An 18,149-nucleotide genomic window follows, 5' to 3' on the forward strand; every position below is an offset into this window, starting at 1 on the left:
GGGGTGTCATGTGCGCCCGTGTCCCCATGGGCTGTTTTGCTCTATGTGGCTGTGCATCTCACGTACACCCTTCCCTGGAGTTGTGGTTGTGCACCAGCCTCTATAATCTCCCTTTGGGTCTAATAATCTGGTAAAAATCTCCATGAAGGTCCTTCGTGACCTGCCTCAACTTCTGTCCGTGCCCTGTGGTCAAGGCCTCCACATTGTTCCATAAACACATCAGCACATTCCTGCCTCGTGGCCTTTGCACTTGCCGTTCTTCTCCCGGCGCTGCTCTCTCTCCAAATGCCCACGTGCCTATTCCCTCTCCTTCAAGTCCGCTCCAATACCACCTTCTCAGTGAGGCCTTCGTGAGCTCTGTCAAGGACTTTTTAAGTAAGTCTTATCATCTATTTAACAAATAATACATATAACATCTATTTATAGGCTATAATAATAATGAGTACCCATGACCCACCACCCAATCTAAGCTCTAATGTCTTACTAATGTCTTTTAGTAAAGTAACATAATTCTCCATATGCAAATCTTGCATTTGTGTTAGATTTATTCCTGTAGATAGCATCATCAACTAGTGCCCGAGACCTCCACTGCCCTTCCTGAGGGTCAGCCCGACATGCCAGGCACTTCAAGAAAGGAACTTTCTAGGATGTGTTCACACACACACACACAGGGCTGGCCATTTCCCAGGACTCTAGTGTGGGGACTTGGGCTCTGGGTGAATCACAGGTCTTCACAGTCCCAGGGTTTCCTTACAGATGTGGGGTCTAGGACACATCTGGGCAGTGACACAAGAACCAGGGCACAAAAGGTGTTGGGTGGGGCAGTCCCACAACCCGGCTGACTCACTTGAGCCTTTCACACCCCAACAGCTGAGCTTGGGCTTGCCCAGGCCTGAAAGCCATGGCTGAGCTCTGGAAGCTCTCGTTCTTGGGGAAGTGGAGAGCCTGGTGGGCTCCTCCCTCCCTGAAGCCCCCTCCCCAAGGCCTGTTTCCCGGAGCTGGGGCCCAGGCGCCTGGGTTCTTCCCCAGGACTGATGATTCACCCCTACTGGGCCCTTTTCACTTCTCCTTTGGGGCTAAAAATACAGGGACCCAGGCATCCAGCTGGACCAGGCTTCACCACGGATTGCACAACGCCCCTAGTTTGAGTGCTGCTGACGCAGGCTCCAGGTTCGGGTGGGGGAGTGAGTTGCTCCCAGACCAGGCATGCTGAGGTCAGGGCCTAGAACCCTTTCACTTCCCCTTTCCTTGGCTGAGGACCCTGGGGGCTGGGTTGACATTGGAAGTGTTGGGGATCCCTGGACTTGGTTGTGGCCCCTGGAAATGAAACTGCTTCCCCTAGCCCCAGTTAACCTAGGGCTCCCAGAATCTGGCCTCCTTCATAATAGACAGAGTTCCAGTTAGGAATTGGGGGCAGAAGACAGCAAAAGGGGGCTAGGATAGAGATGGTCAGAGACAGAGAGACAGGGAGACAGGAACACAGAAGGGCAGAGAGACAGAGAGAGAGAGAGAGAGAAAATGGCCAAAAGAGAGAGAGAGAGAAAGTGAAAAAATAAGAGAGAGAGAGAGAGAGAGAGAGAGAGAGAGAGAGAGAGAGAGAGAGAAACAGACACATGCCTTAGAAACATACAGGACAGCTAGAAAAGGGAACAAAATCAGAGAGACCACCCCCAAACTGGGACAGAAGCAGGAAGGATTGAAGGAGAGGGAGAGGTCAGGGATCCTCGCCCAGGCCAGGCTGGGGAGAGCCCCTGGAAGAGGTCATCAACAAGCAGTCCAAAGTGCATCCTGGGCTAGGGAGGACAGCAGGCCCCTGGGCGAGCAAGGCCCCGCCCTGCAAGCTCCCTGCTAGCCTCTGCTGCCCCCTGCTGGCTGTGGCCACAGTGCTCCGGCGGGAAGAAAAGTCAAAGACAAGGCGGCTTTGAAGTCACTCTTCATTCCCTCCCGGTCCCCTTCCCCTACGGCCTGCCCCACTCCCAGCCCTGCCAGCTCACAGGGTGCCCCCAGGGCCTGTAGGTGGTGCAGGTGTCTTGCCCGTGACCTTGTTGGCACAGTCCAGCAGAGCGGTGTGAATGTCCTTGGCACAGGCAATCTGGGCTTTGATGACTGCCAGGTACTGCGGGTAGGGCAGGCTGTCAGGCTGCACAGCGTCCGGTTTGGTGGCTGTGGGCACCAGCGTTGGAGAGTGCTTGGCGCTGTCGCAACTCTGGGACAGGCACTCATGTGCCAGGCGCTGTGGGCAGGTGGGCAAGGTACGGCATCAGTGTCGCTCGCCCTGCCTACTCCCAACCCCACCCCAAGGGCCAGCCTGGGGTAGCTTGCTCAGCCTCTGGACTCCCAGGGTCTTGGGGTCAGAGCCTGGCCCCCCTGCCAATCACTTGCTGGGTGACTTCCGGTGTGCAGCCTGCTCCTCTCGGAGCCTGTTTCCTTCGCTACCTCATCAGGCAAGGACGAGAACGCGTGTGAACAGAGAACACGAGAACAGTGTGAGGGCCACGGGCACTAGCACGTCACCTTAAGTGCTAACTGATGAATGTCGGCCAGCTATTACTGTGACTGTCCTAACTGCAGCCTTTGGCACTGGCAGTGACTTCTCCGATGACACCTGCTCCTGGGTTTCCTCTTTCTTCTCTGGCTGCTCTCTCTAGACACTTCTTAGTCTACACAAGCCTTAAATGGGGGTAATTCCCAGGTCCCGTCTCCTCTCCCACCCTCAGGCACCACTCAGTTCCCACCTCTGCGCTGACACCACATCTGTGTCCCCGGCCTCCCCTGGAATTCCAGAGCTCTCATACCCTCCCCACCAAAACGTTCCTCTTCCTGGGTCCCTGTCTCAGGAGCCTGTCTTGGTGCGGCCTAGCCCCCTTGAGTCCTGCCATGGTTGCCTCCTGGGGCTCCCAGCCTCCACTCTTGGCTCCTCGAACCCATCCTTCGTTGGGCAGCCAGAGGCATATTCCTAAAGAAGCCGGCAAGCAGGTCCACGGTCTTCTCTGCTTAAAACCCTCCATGGCTCCCCAGCGCCCACAGGGCTATATTCAAAACCCAACAAGCCCTAATGCCTCCTACACCTCAGTAGCAAAACTGAGTTTCATGACATTCCTAAAGGAGAGTTCAAGCAACAGCCTGTTCCTTCTGGCTGGATCACCTTTCTACCACCACCAGGCTTCTCAAATTCTGGTTTTTCTTTCAAAACCTAGTTCAAAATGATGATGACGACACTACAGGAAACATTTGCCACGTGCTTAGTACCACGTTCAGCTTTTTACGTATGTGACCTTGCTGTCTTTCCCCAAAGTTAATTTCTCAAAGGAGAAACCCAAGGCTCACAGGTGGCAATTGGTGGTCCATCTGATTCCAGAGGCTGTGCTCTTAGCCACCCCCTCTCCCCAAAACTCCTATGCCTCTTCCATTTATGTCTCAGCCTCAGCTCAGATGTGCTTTCCATCAGTAGCCCTCTCTGAGCCCCCTCTCCTTACCCTACCTTAGGCAGAGTCAGGTTCCTTCCCTGGCCTTCTACACTCCCCTGAGCTTCCACCGCTTTACTTTTTTGTTTTTTCTCTCATTTTAATCCTGACACCTCCCCTATCATATCAGGCTATGTGCCTCCCCCATCATAGCCCTGACTTGTGTGGGCTGGGCTTTTCCTATCACAGACCTGACCACCCTGAGCTGTCACTGTTTGAGGACATATGTCACCCCAGTGAACTGGAGGCTTTGTGAAGGCAAGGATCAGGACAACACTGTGTCCCCAGCATCAGCTGATGTACACATCTGGCCCACAGGAGGTGCTCAGTGTGTGTGGGTTGACTGACTGAATGAGGGTTCCTGACGACCTGGGGACTGAGGCAGGATTGTGGTGCCCCAGTGTCTAGAAGGCCCCTTACCAGGCAGAGCTCCAGCTGGTCACAGAGTGCGTAGAACTCCTCCAGACACTTGTCAAAGCGCTGTATAGGTCCGTCACTGCTCTTTCTGTAGTCCAGGAGAAGAAGGTGACTGGAGAATGGATTTCCAATCTCTGGGATGTCAGTGTCTACCCAACCAAGTATCCACCAGGAAACCAGTTTAGGCCCAGAAGCCCCAAGGCAGGGCCTAAGGGACTGTTTTAGAAGAAGCAAAAAGAGCAAGGCCAGACGCTAAGGAGTGGGGCTTGAAAATAGAAGGAAGGTGGGGGGAGGTGGATGGGAATCCGGGTATGAGTTTCTAAGACTAGGAAAAGGGGACTGTACTCACTGTCCGTTGTCAATGTTAGTGTTCTGAATCAAGTTCTGGGCTGCGACTTTCATCAAGGTCTAGTTTATAAAAAAATAAAAATGCACGAAATGGAGAAACAGAGGGGGATGCTTTTGGTAGATCTACAGTCTTCCTTAAGATCTATTCAATTTCAAGCCTTCTCTTCACTTGGCACGTCTCCTCCTGTCAATCCAGAGTAGCACCTGTATTTTCCCAGAAGCCCGCTCTCATCCAGGGTTCTCGCCAGTAATCTCCCCGACAGATCTTAGATCCTCCTTCATCCACCAATCAAGGGCAGAATCTCTGTACAGGCTGGTCCCTTCCTCAGGCTTTAACAACCAGAGCCTTTTTGCCCCTTCAAACTCCCTCCCACTCGAGTTCTGGCCATTCCCAGGCCTAACATTCGCGCTTATCCCGCTCACACTGTAAATCAGCAGAGCTTCGCTTTGGCCTCACCAAAAGGGCCAACTCATATTCCCGTTCCCTGCCTAACGCTCCTTTGCTCTCTCCCACACTACAGAGTCCCTCTGCCCTCCCCTGTCCCCCTTGGAGTCAGAGAACCAAACCCCGCAATCTTCTCGCCGTTCCTAGCCAATCACCTGCAGGCTCTCCTTCAACTGTGGGATGAGCATCTTATAACGCTGCACTGGATCGAAATCCTGTTGCTGTTGCTGCAAAAGCCCGCTCTGGGCAGGCCCCACTAGCTGTGCTGGTGGTTGCGGCTGCTGCTGGGGACCCGGGCCACCAGACGAACCCGGACCCGACACACCTGCAGCGGACGAAGCCGCAGCAGCCTGCTGCTGGGACGCAGCCATCTTCCTCGCTTAGCGCGCCGGAAATACGCCACAGGCGTGTCTCTCCCGGTTTCTTTCTAGCTTCTGTGTTTCCAGGCCCTGTTTGCTCGTTAGCTCCTCCTCCCAAGCAAGTCAGCCAATGGGGGGAAAGAATGACTACCCGCACTTGACGCTCAAATAAAACGTCATACGGAGATACCGATTCACCAATCACAAGAGGTTTTTCCTCCTTCGCTCCGCCCTTTACCCAGCTATTTACCAATCCGGGTGTGGGTCTAATACGGACTCTATTTCCCAGAAGGCCTCGCAGCTTGAGGCTACTTGTCGGGTCCTCAGCGTCTTGGCGGCAGTTGGTGGAGACGGAGCTGCGAGTCCGTCTTTGGCGCTGCCTGCGCGTTTACCTGAGTCTCTACAGGAGCTCTTCTCACCAGCCCACATCATTCCGACCCTGCTTCCTCAGAGAGCGGCGCCAACCCGAGCCTTCCCTCGGATTAGGCGTCCGCCGACGTCGGTACACCCTTCCGCCTCTCCCCGCGGCTCAGCAAGGACCCCGTCCGGGCTTCCTTCGCCTTGTCGCCATGGCGCCCACCATCCAGACCCAGGCCCAGCGGGAGGATGGCCACAGGTAGGCGCCACGCCACCTGGCTGCACCGCTTTCCTCTGGGTCTATTCAGGTTTCGGCGAGGCGGGGGGTCGGGCTCGGGTATCCTCCTACAACGTCAACAGCCCCCTAGGTCTGCCCGTGATGTCATACCCCTCCCGCGAACGTCGTGACGTCACCGAGCGCTCACCTTTGACATAGGGGGGTAGGTTCCTTCAGGGGTGGGGTGCTGTACCCTTCTCCCTGCCATGGAGTTCAGGGATTAGACTCTTGGGAGGCTAAGTAGAAGGGATTGTGCTTTTAAGATTCCAGTCAAGCGTTTGGAGACCCCCTTTTCCAAAATCAATTGAGTAGTTGTATTAAAGCACTTGAAGACATCCCCTCCAAAAGGGATTGAGCAGCTGGCTTCATTCATGGAAGCATCTGCAGACACTTGTTTTTAAAAGGAGTTAAAATACTAGACTCCCTCCATTAAAGTACTTGGAGCACCCCTCCCAAAAGGGATTAGCATTTGTCACCCCCTTCTCCCCTTTTAAAAGCTTGGAGCCCCCCCCCCCCCCTTCTGTAAATCCTGTTCATCTTTCTGTCAATGTCTTTCTCTCTTAACCTACCAGGCCCAATTCTCACCGGACTCTGCCTGAGAGGTGAGCCCCATTGTGTTTTCTCAGAGGGATGGGCCCGTGGGGGCTGGGAGCAGAGGTGGGGCAGCAGGGGCTAGGTTTTGAGCTACTGTATTCCCAGGTCTGGAGTGGTCTGCCGAGTCAAGTACTGCAATAGCCTCCCTGACATCCCCTTCGACCCCAAGTTCATCACCTACCCCTTTGACCAGAACAGGTGAGACTGACATGGAGGATGGTGAAACAACCCACTTTGAACAGGAGTTCCTTGAGAGAGAGAATTGCTTCTCTTGTTGGCCGCTCTTTTCAGAGCCTAGAACACTATCTGGCATATGGTAGTAGGTGCTCTATAAATATTTAATGAATGAAACCATCGGTGTCTAAGTCTTTACCCATTGAAGAGCCAGCCTTCTCACTCTGAAAAGGGGGGGGGGAAGGGGGGACACTGCGTTTTGAGTTCTTCCCTGGAGAAGCTTGGGCTCTGGGAAACAGGGATATGAAGGGTAAAGCTGGAATCAGGAAACCATAATAGGTATGTTTCCCCACCCAGGTTCGTCCAGTACAAAGCAACTTCCTTGGAAAAACAGCACAAACACGACCTCTTGACTGAGCCAGACCTGGGGGTCACCATTGACCTTATCAACCCTGACACCTACCGCATTGACCCAAATGGTGTGTGAGAAGGCAGGGAGGGCTTGCACTAGGCCAGCAAAGGCTAGGACCTCCCTCATAGTCTTCCTGGCCCCTTGTTCTCCTCTAGTACTCCTAGATCCAGCTGATGAGAAGCTCTTGGAAGAGGAGATTCAAGCTCCCACAAGCTCCAAGAGGTGAGTGTGTGTGTGGAGGGGGGACTGGAGATACGGGGGATCTATGATGGGAGGAGGGTGATGGGTCCTTGGTGCCTAATACTCCACCCCAGATCCCAGCAGCATGCGAAGGTGGTGCCGTGGATGCGGAAGACAGAGTACATCTCCACTGAGTTCAATCGTTATGGCATCTCCAACGAGAAGCCTGAGGTCAAGTAAGTTGTGGTGGGTAGGAAGGGAAAAGTGGAGATTTCAGGTGTGTTCAGTGACTCCTAAAAGCCTCTCTTTACTCCTAGGATTGGGGTTTCTGTGAAGCAACAGTTCACTGAAGAAGAAATATACAAAGACAGAGATAGCCAGATCACAGCCATTGAGAAGACTTTTGAGGACGCCCAGAAATCAGTTAACTGAGGGACCGGGATGGGATGGGGGTGGGAGGCAGACCAAGGTGCAGCTCCAGAGCTCCGCATCCTCCTCCTCACCCTGTTTTTGACCCCACCAGATCTCCCAGCATTACAGCAAGCCCCGAGTGACACCGGTGGAGGTCATGCCTGTCTTCCCAGATTTTAAGGTCAGATCCAGGGCAGGAGGCAGAGAGAGGTAGCCTGCCATCTCTGCTCATCCCAGTCTAATCCCAGTGCTCTCCGTCCCCCAGATGTGGATCAACCCATGCGCTCAGGTGATTTTTGACTCAGACCCAGCCCCCAAGGACACAAGTGGTGCAGCTGCGTTGGAGATGATGTCTCAGGCCATGATCAGGTAAGTGGCCCCACTGCCCACCTTGACCTGCTTCTCATTGCCCCTTTGTCCTCACTCTTCACTGCTCTTCTCCCAACCAGAGGCATGATGGATGAGGAAGGGAACCAGTTTGTGGCCTATTTCCTGCCCGTGGAAGAGACACTGAAGAAGCGAAAGCGGGACCAGGAGGAGGAGATGGACTATGCACCAGATGATGTGTGCGTGGGGTGTGGGGTTTTGGGGACTGAAATTGGGTTTTCTTTTCTCCTTCATAAGGAAGAAATGGAGCTGACCTTGTTCCCCTCACCAGGTATGACTACAAGATTGCTCGGGAGTACAACTGGAATGTGAAGAACAAAGCTAGCAAGGGCTACGAAGAAAACTACTTCTTCATCTTCCGGGAGGGTGATGGGGTTTACTACAATGAGTTGGAGACCAGGTACTTGGCACACTCCTCCCTCGGATTAGCCTGGGCCTGTGCTTTAGAATCAAGGTCCTGGGGTATGTGGGAACTACCTTGGAGGTCATTTGTACGTAAGGATTGGTCGTGTGCATTTTCAGTAAGAGCAGCAGAAGCCTGCTCAAGCATGTGACCCGGGCCTGGTTTTAACATGAGAGCCCAGAAAGAAATCTCAAGATTGAGCTTTTTTGTAGGGTAGATAGCCAAGTTTCTTCTGATGTCAGTAAGAGACTTCACGTGAAAGTAAACGTAGGCAAAATACAGAGTAATATGTAAAACTAGCATAAATAGTTTAAATGAAATCCTAGATACCCAAATTAAAAATGTGACCTCCTGCCCAACTCCCCCGAGAGCTAAGTTTATTCCTGTGCTAGAGCCCTTGGTATAATTTGAGAGTTGGGAAAGGAAGGGTGATCCTGGGTTTGTTGAAAGCAGAGGTCACAAATTCTGATCCCATGTAAAAGGTGGCACAGTGGGCTCTGGGTGACCTGGAGCTCTTGGCAACCTCCAAGAGGCACCATGACCTAGCCTGGCAAAGGGCTCCAACCTATTGTTACTATGCTATGGGGGTTGGGGGAGGGGAAGTCCCAGTGGGGCCATAGATTAACATTTTCCAGAAGCCAGCAATCTAGATTCTGTGCTTTAAGTGTTGGTAACTAATTCGCCTTAAAAATCTCTTTATGGATACTCCTATATGTGTATGCGTGTGTGCGCATAGACGCTTTATAAGTACAGGAGGTTGTGGAACTATTATCCTTCCTTTCCCCTGTTGTATCCAACCCCTAAGTTTAGTCCCCTTATCGAACTCGCATTTATTCTGGTCTGTTCTGGAGTAAGCAGCGGTAAGGAAGTAAGAACCAAGTCAGACTAGATACCAGAGTGGGGTCTTCAGATGCATTTTCTACACACACCTCTCCACCACCGTGCCCGCTGCAGGGTCCGCCTGAGTAAACGCCGGGCAAAGGCTGGGGTTCAGTCGGGTACCAATGCCCTGCTTGTGGTCAAGCACCGGGACATGAACGAGAAGGAATTAGAAGCCCAGGTAACAAACATCGCTGGCCCAGGGCACCCGTAGAGAGTGGTGGTGGGTAGGGAGAGACGCAGAGGCCTGACAGAACACCCTCCTTCCCCTCAACCTTGCTGCTTCCAGGAAGCACGGAAGGCCCAGCTGGAGAACCATGAACCTGAGGAGGAAGAGGAAGAAGAGATGGAGACAGAAGAGAAAGAAGCCGGGGGCTCAGGTAAAGCTGGACAGGCCGAACCCCAGGAGCCCTGGGAAGGGTGGGAAACTGGGAACTGGGTCTCACCTCTCTCTGCTCCTTTACAGATGAGGAGAGAGAGAAGGGCAGCAGCAGTGAGAAGGAAGGCAGCGAGGATGAGCGCTCAGGCAGTGAGAGCGAACGGGAAGAGGGTGACAGGGACGAGGCAAGTGACAAGAGTGGTAGCGGCGAGGACGAGAGCAGTGAGGATGAGGCCCGGGCCGCTCGGGACAAAGAGGAGATCTTTGGCAGCGATGCGGATTCAGAAGACGATGCGGATTCTGATGATGAGGACAGAGGCCAGGCCCGTGGCAGTGATAATGATTCGGACAGCGGCAGTGACGGGGGTGGCCAGCGGAGCCGGAGCCGCAGCGCCAGTCCCTTCCCCAGTGGCAGCGAGCACTCAGCCCAGGAGGATGGCAGTGAAGCAGCAGCTTCTGATTCCAGTGAAGCCGATAGTGACAGTGACTGAGTCCCAGGTCCTTCAGGGTCGGTGCAGACACGATTACAATGCGATTATTATGCGCAGGAAGGCACTTTTCTTCGGGTGGTCTATTTGCGAGCCCTTCGCTTTGTTCATTTCCCTCCTCTGCAAGCCTTGCTGTTAATAAAGCCAGTGTCTTTCCCTTTACTCCCCCATCCAGCCCTATGGTCTCATTCGGCTTACACCTCGCCTTCCCCCCACCGCAGGAGCTCCAAGGCCTCAGGTCAAGGCCACTAGGTTTTCCATGAAATGTAGCATAACAAAGGTCAGAATCCTTTTTTTTTTGTTTTTGTTTCTTGTTTTTTTTTTTTTTTTTCCAAAATAAGCCCAGACCATTAAACAAGTGAAACTCCAACAAGTAAGTCTTCTCCAACAGCGAGAAAAACTGTACAGTTACTCAAAGCTGATTCTGCCAGTGGGGCTGGGGATAGGAGGGAGGGTGAAATCATGGTGGTGGGGTGGGGGGGGGGGGCGTAGGGGCCTGGGGAGGGGCTGGAGCAGAAGAGGGTCAGGGTCCTGCCCGTCAGAGTGGGGCCGCCTGCGTCCTGCACACTCTGCTGTCAGGTGGGGGGGGGGGGGCAGCTCTTGCCTCCCGCTGGGTGTGGTGGGGGGTGTCCCTCACCACCTCCCAGTGCCAGGCAGAGCCTGCTCACCCTGATGGGTAGCAAAGAAGACAGGACTTGGCTGGGAGGCGGTGAGGGTCCTGTAAGAGGGACACCCTGCTGATTCCAAACGAGGTGGCCCCTGTCCATCCCACTTCCCGGGGCTATTGGGAGGGGGACTGGAGAAGCCCTGGGAGCTTGAGGGGAATGAGCAAAGGCACAGAAACATGGCGGGGCCGGGGTGGGGACTTGCATAGGTTGATGAGTGTGCAAGAGGTACATAAATAAACCTGACACCCCACCCAGCCCGGCACTGGGAGAGGAGGTGGGGACCTTAGCAGATCCCCAGGGCCACCCTCCCCCCTGGCTTCCTCCCCCTCCCTGGGCTCAGAGCTGAGGGAGGGCCAGACCAGGAGGGCAGAGGCAAGAAGGTCTGGGGAATGGGGTGAGAGTGCAGGGAGGGCGGTGGTTTTAAAATTTTTTTTTTTTGGTTTTTTGTTTTTTCCCAACATTTTGTATCTTTAATAACATACACAATGGTTACCAGCCATATTCATAACAAAAGTTATTCATAAAATGTATCTAAAAATAACATTTTTTTTTCCTTTTCGGTGTGAAAAGCTTGAGAATGTCCCAGTGAGGGGGGTGGGGTGGGTTGAGTAGGAAGAGGGGGTTGGAATAGGGGACCCTGGCTTCCCCACAGCCTGAACCCCCAAATCCCCTCCCTCCACCTGGGCCCCAGCACAACCCCTCAGCAGGAACAGAGACCAGAGGGTTTGTATGATTCCACGGCTGGGACAAATCTCTGGGTTATGATATAGTGTTTCACTTAAGTGAGGTCATGACAGAATGGGGGGTAGGGGAAGGATGAAAGAAAAAGCGGGGTGGGGAAAGAAACCAAAAACCAAACAATCCCCTTTCCCTTATTCCTTACCCCCAAGTCTTTAGCAACCAGACCCGGGAGTGGACAAGGGTGTGTTGGTTGCGGGAAGGGGATGTTAAGGCAACAGACTTCCTGACCTCACTCGCTGCCCTGGCTCCCGGCCTTCAACCACTGCATCTGGGGAGCCCGGGCTGGGGGGAAGTGGGGAAGGGCTAGGGGGTCTGGAGGAGGGGGCTCTGCCCTCTCCCCTTGTAAAATTCAGGCTCCCCCTGCCACTTTCTTGGCTCAGAGGCCTGGGGATTCTAAAAATGAGAGGGAATGATCAGAGAGAAAAACCGTTAAGAACTATATAAATATGCATCTTAAATAGGCCTAAGAAATTAATTGTAGAGAACCTCTGATAAACAGGGCAAAAGGAAGTGAGGGAAAGGAGGGTGGCTCCTGTCCTTGCGAATGACGAGAATGGGGAAGAAGGTGGAGAGGAGAGGAAAAGAGGCTCCTCCACTCATCCACCACCTTCACCTCAGCCCCTCCCAAATAACATCCAGGAGAGCAGGTTATGTACCCCACTTCTCTCTCCACAAATGTCAGATGGTTCTGAGCAGGCCCCACAAGATAGGGGGGAGCTGCTCCCCTGGGAGGGGCAGGGGGCCGGCAGTCTGGAGGAGGCAGGGGTGGGACGGGGCCGGGTGGGGGAACGAGGGAGGGAAGGAGGGGCAGTCGGGCTGGCCAGTCCCTGCCCCTTTATCCTGGCTGCCCCCTACCTCCCTGAGCCTCAGCAGAGACCCCTTGACGGGCCTGGGAGTGAGCAAGGCGTGTGCCAATGTTAAACAAAAGTTAAAAGGGTGAGAGAGTAGAAAAATACTAGAATGTATAGCTGAGCCAGCCCACCCTCTCGCTGTCGCGGAGAAGCCCGTTGGGGGTTGGCCCCCGCCCGCCGCCCAGGGAGCCTATGGGTGCGCTGGGCTGTGGGTCCCGTCAGATGGTGGAGGTTTTGTCTGTCCCATCTGTGATAAGAAAGGGAGGAAGGGAGGAAGATCAGGAACTGGCGGGAGGCCCAAGAAAAGGCGCTCGGGTAGCCTGTCATCCCAGTCAGGCCCTCCCTGGAGGCTGGCCTCCCCTAGGGACCCCTCAGGTTGCTCTGAGTTGCTCAGTTCAGAGGTGGAGACGCTGCTGGGTAGGTGGGAGCTGGGTCAGGGAAAGAGGAAATGCTCACCACCCAAGGCGTGTTCTGTCATGCTCAGACATAGAGACTCCAGAGTGGGATTGATCTCCAGGTCAGGCCCAGGGACCGGGCAGTCTGAGGGCGAGAGAGAAGGGAGGCGTGAGGACTGAACTGAGGTGGGAAGCAGAACCCAGGAGACAAAGGACTGGATGGGCTGGCATGGGGGAGGGGCTGACAGGGATAAGAGGGAAAGGAGGGAGGGAGAGAGTGGCAAGAGACCGAAAAACTGCGTGAGACATGGCACACACCAGACGGAAAGTATGACCGGGCAGAGATGAAGGACACAGACGGGCCTGGGCGCGTCATGGCGCAGGCAGAGGCTTAGCAATGCAGACAAAGCCTGATCAGCCGACCGAGGAAGTGACGTGAAGCTGAGGGAGCTTCCTGGAGGCCACGTGCTACATGTTGCCTTAGGCACAGTCTGGGCATCTGCCCCAGTCACTGGGCAGCCCCGGGCTCCTGGACTCTGTATTTGGTGCAGAAGCTTCATTAGAACCCTTCCCATCCCCACTTGGACTTGCTTCTCTGGGCTGGATGTCATCTGGGCAGGCCCAGCAGGCGGGGCAAATCAGGACAGCAGCCATGGGGCTTGTCCTCAAACCACCTCTCAAAAGGGTCTCCGGTTCTGGTGAAACAACCCCCCTCCCTGAGCCGCCCTGACCCCACCCCGCAGTGCTTAAAACCCTTCCCTTGGCTCCTCACTGCTACAGGGAGGAAGCCTGAGCTTTCTGCCTGAGTTCAGAGGACCTGCTCCCCTCTCCAGCCTCACCTGTCACCACATTCCCAATGAACCCTGAGCTCAGACCATGTCAAGACACCTAATTGTCTCTCCTTAACAAAAAAATGTTTTGACCTTGGGCAAGTCACCTGAGTGTCAGATTCACGACTGATCTGATGGGAATGACACCAGCGCCCTCACGTGTGCAGCCGGGAGGCTCTGATTTGCCAGCGCAGGAGAGCTGCTGGACACACAGCGCAGCACAGAGCACGCCCGTAAAAAGAAGGGTTTCAATTTTTTGCTCGTGCACTTCATCCATCCAGCCATTTAGCACCAGTTACAGAGGCCCACCACGTGCCAAGTCCTAGGCTAAGATGAACACAATGGCTGGGCCTCTGCCTGTGACAGATGGCACTTCATGTAATCTCCTAAATTAAAAATCTCCACCGATTTGGCAGTTTATGACACAAAGAGCTTAGGGTCACCTGCAAATCTAATTAAAAAAATTTGGGGGGGGGGGCGCCTGGGTGGCTCAGTTGGTTAAGTGTCCGACTTCGGCTCAGGTCATAATCTCACAAACTCAAAGTTTGTGAGTTTGAGCCCCTAATCAGGCTCTGTGCCGACAGCTCAGAGCCTGGAGCCTGCTTCGGATTCTGTGTCTCCCTCTCTCTCTCTGCCCCTCCCCTGCTCATGCTCTCTCTCTCTCTGTCTCAAAAATAAATAAAACATTAAAAAAAATTTTTTTTTTTTTTGAGCAAACTCTACCTCCAATGTGGAGGGTCGAACTCACAACCACAACGTCAAGTGTTGCGTGCTCTACTGATGAGCCAGCCAGGCGCCACCCTCAGCCGCAAACGTGAGATCTCTCCAGAGGCAGCCCTTTCCAGACCAGCCGCATCTGCCTCTGCGGCCATCGAGGCCGGCAGCAGGCCCAGCACCGCCCAGGGCGGGGTCACCCCCACTTGACGAGCAAGGCAAGGTTAGCGTTCCTCTAACCTCCCTTTTGCCCACTTCACCTCATTCTGCTCTCTCACCTCTAGGCTGGCCTGTGAACAGAGAGAAAACCGCTCTCTTACATCATCCTTTAGTGTAGACCTGATCCGAGAACTGACTCTTGCCTGGTTCTTGCCTGAAAGAATTCCCACTGGTTCCCAGTGCACTGACAGGCAGGACTCCTCTCCATAGAGGCCTTGACGCTCTGTCTCATCCCCTCCACCCCTTCCAGACTGAGTATTTAATGAACTTCTAAAGAGATGGCGATAGAGACCAAGAAGGACCTTAAGATTGCAACACAGGGAGGGAGAGGTGAGGAGATGCAGGGCTGGGAGTAGGGGAGAGAAAGACTGAGAGAAAGCAGACAGGATCTGAGAAAGAAAATTGAAGTCGGATGGGGGAGGGTACAAGAAAACCCACGATGTGGGAAGATGGGTGCAGAGTGGCGGGAGGTATGAGGAGAGGTGAGCAGATGAGAAAGGACAGTGGGAATCGGATTGAGAGAAAGGCCACCTAGGGTGTCGCTGAGGCAGAGCCCCATGGGTAGGGGCAGTTTACCTGGAGGGAACATGAGAATGGCCTGGGGCGACGAATGGACCGGGAGGGAGTGGGTGCGCTGCACAGAGCTGCGGCTCTGGCTGGGCATGCTGTTGCTGCCTCCGGGGTTGGCAAACCACAGGTTCTGCACGGGGCACGGGAAAAGAGAAAGTGGTGAGCTGAGAGGGAAGAGTCCCAGGCCCAGGTGCCATGGAGCTGGCAAAGGAGCCTCTCCCTTCCACGCCGGGCCCAGATGCAGAGATATGGACACACACAGCCCAGGCACCACCACCCCAAACCCAGAAGTGCCACGTCCTCTGCTTCCAACCGGCTCACCTGTCGGCCCTGGCCCCCAAGACTGGGGCTAGTGAGGGCATGTCGCGGGGAGATGCCCCCAATGCCCGAAGGGCTCAGAAGGCCCATCCTGCCGGGCGGGAGGGCCCGGGGAGGCATGGGGAACTGCCGCTGGGTCCGCCGGGCTACCCCCATCCCCACAGAGCCAGCTATGGGAAGCGAGTTGGAGCCGAACGCCCAGCTGTGAGACAGAAGGCAGGGTGTCAGTTTAGGTGGATGGGGATGGGGCCCCTCTGTCCGTCCCTTCCTCACCTCCCCCCACAATCCCCATGGGAAGGACAGAACACAGACCTGCTCCGCGCAAGGACTCCACGTCCAAGCCCTTGCATCACACACGCTCTCTTCTCCTGCCCCAAGGTACCCCCAGGATGGAGACAGGAGCAAACAAAGGTCTCCTCACATCCACTTACAGCACTTCTCCTAACTTCAACTCTCAAATGCGATATTTGCTATTTGGGGTGAGAAGGGACCTCAGAGCCCCCTGCATGGAGGTGAGAACAAGGGACAGGCAAAGGGATGGGTGCTGCTTTTTGCCAGCTCGGCACCCTGTTCTGGTGGTCAGAACACACCCTGATTTTCTTCTGGGAGAGTGTTCACTGGGTGACTCGTATAAGGCCACTCAGCGGATTGAATGAGGACAACCAATTCCCGGCCCGCCGCGCCCAGTGACCCTCTCCGCGCTCTCCATCCACCAACGAGGGCCCAGGGAAGGAAGGTCCCTGCGCCCCAGCCCCCACCCCCCACTCACCCTTTCTGCTGCCGGTAGCTCTGCATCTCTAGTGCGGCTTTGCGCGGGAAGGTCCGCAGGAGCTTCAGCACTTGCTGTTTCCAGGACAGCAGCCGTTTCTTCTGCGTCTCCGTGAACGCCTAGGATTGGGAGGGCGAGGCAGGGAGGGTACGCTTTCAGATCTGCCTTCCACTCACCCGCTCATTTACTGACCGCCTGCTCGGTGCCAGGCAATGCTGGGACGCAGGGGTGACCTGTGCACAGAGCTCACAGTTTAGTTGAGAAGATAATACACACGTGACCTAAACTGTGACGAGCCCTGTGAGGGAGAAGCCCAGGAGCGGAAGACTGATCTGCCGCGAAGGCCCAGTGAAGGCGTTCCTGAGGTGTATACGCTGGAAATGAGAGCCGAGGGACCAGCAGCAGGGAGGGGAAACTGGCTCCCAAAAAAGGAAGAGGTATTAAGGCTCTGAGAAGGAGAGCACAGGGTACCCACTGAAGCCAACACTGGTGAGAGACGAGGGTGGGTGCCAGCCGGGCAGGGCCCTGAGGACCACATGAGGGATGTGGGTCCTGAGAGGGACAGGGCAGCCTTTCCCTTCTTGGGACTCTAGAGAAGGCCTCACCTCATGAGTCAGGCACTTTTCAATGAGCTGGAGGTAACTGGTGATGTTCTCCTCGTCTGGTCGGGACACCAGCAGCTGGGTGCACACTGTGGGACAGGGGAGAGGAAGGTCGGCCCCAGCACGTCCCCTGCCATAGTCTAGCTCCCCCGGTCCCTGCCGGCCAGCATCGGAGGAAGAGGAAACTCAGGCTGGATGAGCTCGAGCTATGTGCCAAGCACAGCCCCTGGCTATCGTTAGGATATAAAAGCCCACCAGAGTGGTACAGAGAAGTTGAATTATTTGCCCCAGGTCACACAGCTAAAATGATATGGACCCAAGTGTAAAATCTGCTATGCCATGCTGCCTTAGGAAAGGCTGAGCCCGTTATGAGTTTCAACACATCCGTCTGTGGACTTTAGTTCCTTGTGAAAGAAGCCGTGGGTTTGCCTCGCACCGACTGTACACCACTTCCACCGACACACTGTCTGGTCTTCTGCTCGGGCTGGAGACACTCTGAAGGTAAGTAAAAGTTGTCTCGTACCATCAACCTGGACACACCTGAGGGCAGACGTTCTGCTCTGGACACACTTGCTACTTTCAGTCTCAGCTACTCTCTGAAGTGATCTAGTTCCCAGGGTACTCTGAAAAAGCTGTTCCCACCATTTAACTTGGATTGGATCCCTGAAGACTGGTTCACTTGGCTCCCTGTCCCTGAACTTCTTGAGGGGCCTTGGGGGGGGTCTCACCTTTGCCCATCACCCGTGTAAACTGGCTGGGGATGTCTCCGTCGGCGACGGGAGCCGGGGCTGGCTCACTGCCATCAGTGGGAGCCGGAGCTGGTGGAGGGGGGTAGCTCTCTGCAGCTGGAGGGTCCTTGGCCTCAGTGCCCTTGTCTGTGCCGGGGTGAGCCAGGGGAGGCTCAGCACCTGGCAGTGGTGGCTCCCCCCGGCTCCCATCCTTGGCAGTAGGGGTGGCGGCAGCGGCAGCAGCCACGGTGGCTTGGAGGACGCTGTAGGCCTTGATGGGGGTGATAATTATCTGCTGCAGCTCCTGCAGAGCGTTTCGCAGATTCCCTCCTTCCAGCACATCCTGAGTAGGGAGGACACAGACAGGGTCACATGCTGACCCCCACAGCTACGTGGAATGACTATACAAGCGAGGTCAGACAGAGATCGGAGAGGGCTGGTGGAACCCGCGGTCCTAGCACTTAGAGAAAGGAAGTAAGGGCACTACACGCTCACACATATGTACACATCTGTATATGCATATCCTTCTTCCCCCCTCGAGGTGACGTTCCATGGGGCTCAAGGAGGTCTGATGCTGGGGTCTCAGGGTCCCGCCAAGAATGGGACCAGATTCAGACCCAGAGATTCAGATCAAGACACTGGAGGTGGGGGTGGGAAGCAGAAGTCAAGTGGCAGGAAAAGGGGACAAGGAATGCAAATTGAGGCAGATACGGAAGGGGAGCGAGTGGATGAGAACCAAACGGAAAGAGAGATCATGCACACAGGGAGAC

General features: G+C 54.9%; 3 protein-coding genes across 4 annotated transcripts in view; 1 reads left to right on the top strand and 2 right to left on the bottom strand.

The window, feature by feature from the left end:
* Positions 1-527: 527 nt before the first annotated feature.
* MED29 (mediator complex subunit 29) lies at positions 528-5,192 on the bottom strand. Its single transcript, XM_003997813.6, has 4 exons — positions 4,830-5,192; positions 4,231-4,289; positions 3,885-3,969; positions 528-2,233 (listed from the first exon to the last, which is right to left on the bottom strand). The coding sequence occupies exons 1-4, from the start codon at positions 5,043-5,045 to the stop codon at positions 1,991-1,993; spliced, it is 603 nt and encodes a 200-aa protein (XP_003997862.1). The 5' UTR covers positions 5,046-5,192; the 3' UTR covers positions 528-1,990.
* A 164-nt stretch (positions 5,193-5,356) lies between these two features.
* On the top strand, positions 5,357-10,136 carry PAF1 (PAF1 homolog, Paf1/RNA polymerase II complex component). The gene is made up of 14 exons (XM_003997814.6): positions 5,357-5,649; positions 6,240-6,269; positions 6,367-6,459; positions 6,793-6,914; positions 7,003-7,069; positions 7,162-7,263; positions 7,345-7,450; positions 7,551-7,619; positions 7,704-7,807; positions 7,888-8,004; positions 8,097-8,225; positions 9,183-9,288; positions 9,397-9,487; positions 9,574-10,136. The coding sequence occupies exons 1-14, from the start codon at positions 5,603-5,605 to the stop codon at positions 9,975-9,977; spliced, it is 1,587 nt and encodes a 528-aa protein (XP_003997863.1). The 5' UTR covers positions 5,357-5,602; the 3' UTR covers positions 9,978-10,136.
* The window catches only part of SAMD4B (sterile alpha motif domain containing 4B), a 38,623-nt gene continuing 29,592 nt past the window's right edge, over positions 9,119-18,149 (bottom strand). The window contains exons 7-14 of one of the 2 annotated variants that reach the window (XM_023245402.2): positions 17,380-17,722; positions 16,655-16,740; positions 16,050-16,168; positions 15,284-15,482; positions 14,969-15,092; positions 12,691-12,774; positions 9,554-12,481; positions 9,119-9,430 (exon numbers count right to left, since the gene is read on the bottom strand). In XM_023245402.2, the coding sequence (XP_023101170.1) occupies positions 12,453-12,481; positions 12,691-12,774; positions 14,969-15,092; positions 15,284-15,482; positions 16,050-16,168; positions 16,655-16,740; positions 17,380-17,722 (984 nt within the window). In that variant the 3' untranslated portion in view covers positions 9,119-9,430; positions 9,554-12,452. The remainder of the gene's footprint in view (positions 9,431-9,553; positions 12,482-12,690; positions 12,775-14,968; positions 15,093-15,283; positions 15,483-16,049; positions 16,169-16,654; positions 16,741-17,379; positions 17,723-18,149) is intronic. The other variant, XM_045046881.1, reaches the window with a different exon arrangement.

The sequence above is a fragment of the Felis catus genome, chromosome E2 (assembly GCF_018350175.1).
Source record: "Felis catus isolate Fca126 chromosome E2, F.catus_Fca126_mat1.0, whole genome shotgun sequence".
NCBI classification, from domain to species: domain Eukaryota; kingdom Metazoa; phylum Chordata; class Mammalia; order Carnivora; family Felidae; genus Felis; species Felis catus.

Bases quoted from the DNA above. Each gene is read 5' to 3' on its own strand.
- PAF1 (XM_003997814.6), top strand. From the start codon at position 5,603: ATGGCGCCCACCATCCAGACCCAGGCCCAGCGGGAGGATGGCCACAG. The intron at 6,270-6,366 runs GTGAGCCCCATT...CTGTATTCCCAG, and splicing joins CACCGGACTCTGCCTGAGAG to GTCTGGAGTGGTCTGCCGAG. The intron at 7,808-7,887 runs GTAAGTGGCCCC...TCTCCCAACCAG, and splicing joins ATGTCTCAGGCCATGATCAG to AGGCATGATGGATGAGGAAG.
- MED29 (XM_003997813.6), bottom strand. From the start codon at position 5,045: ATGGCTGCGTCCCAGCAGCAGGCTGCTGCGGCTTCGTCCGCTGCAGGT. The intron at 4,290-4,829 runs GTGATTGGCTAG...TTTATAAACTAG, and splicing joins AGTTGAAGGAGAGCCTGCAG to ACCTTGATGAAAGTCGCAGC. The intron at 3,970-4,230 runs GTGAGTACAGTC...CCTGGACTACAG, and splicing joins ACTAACATTGACAACGGACA to AAAGAGCAGTGACGGACCTA.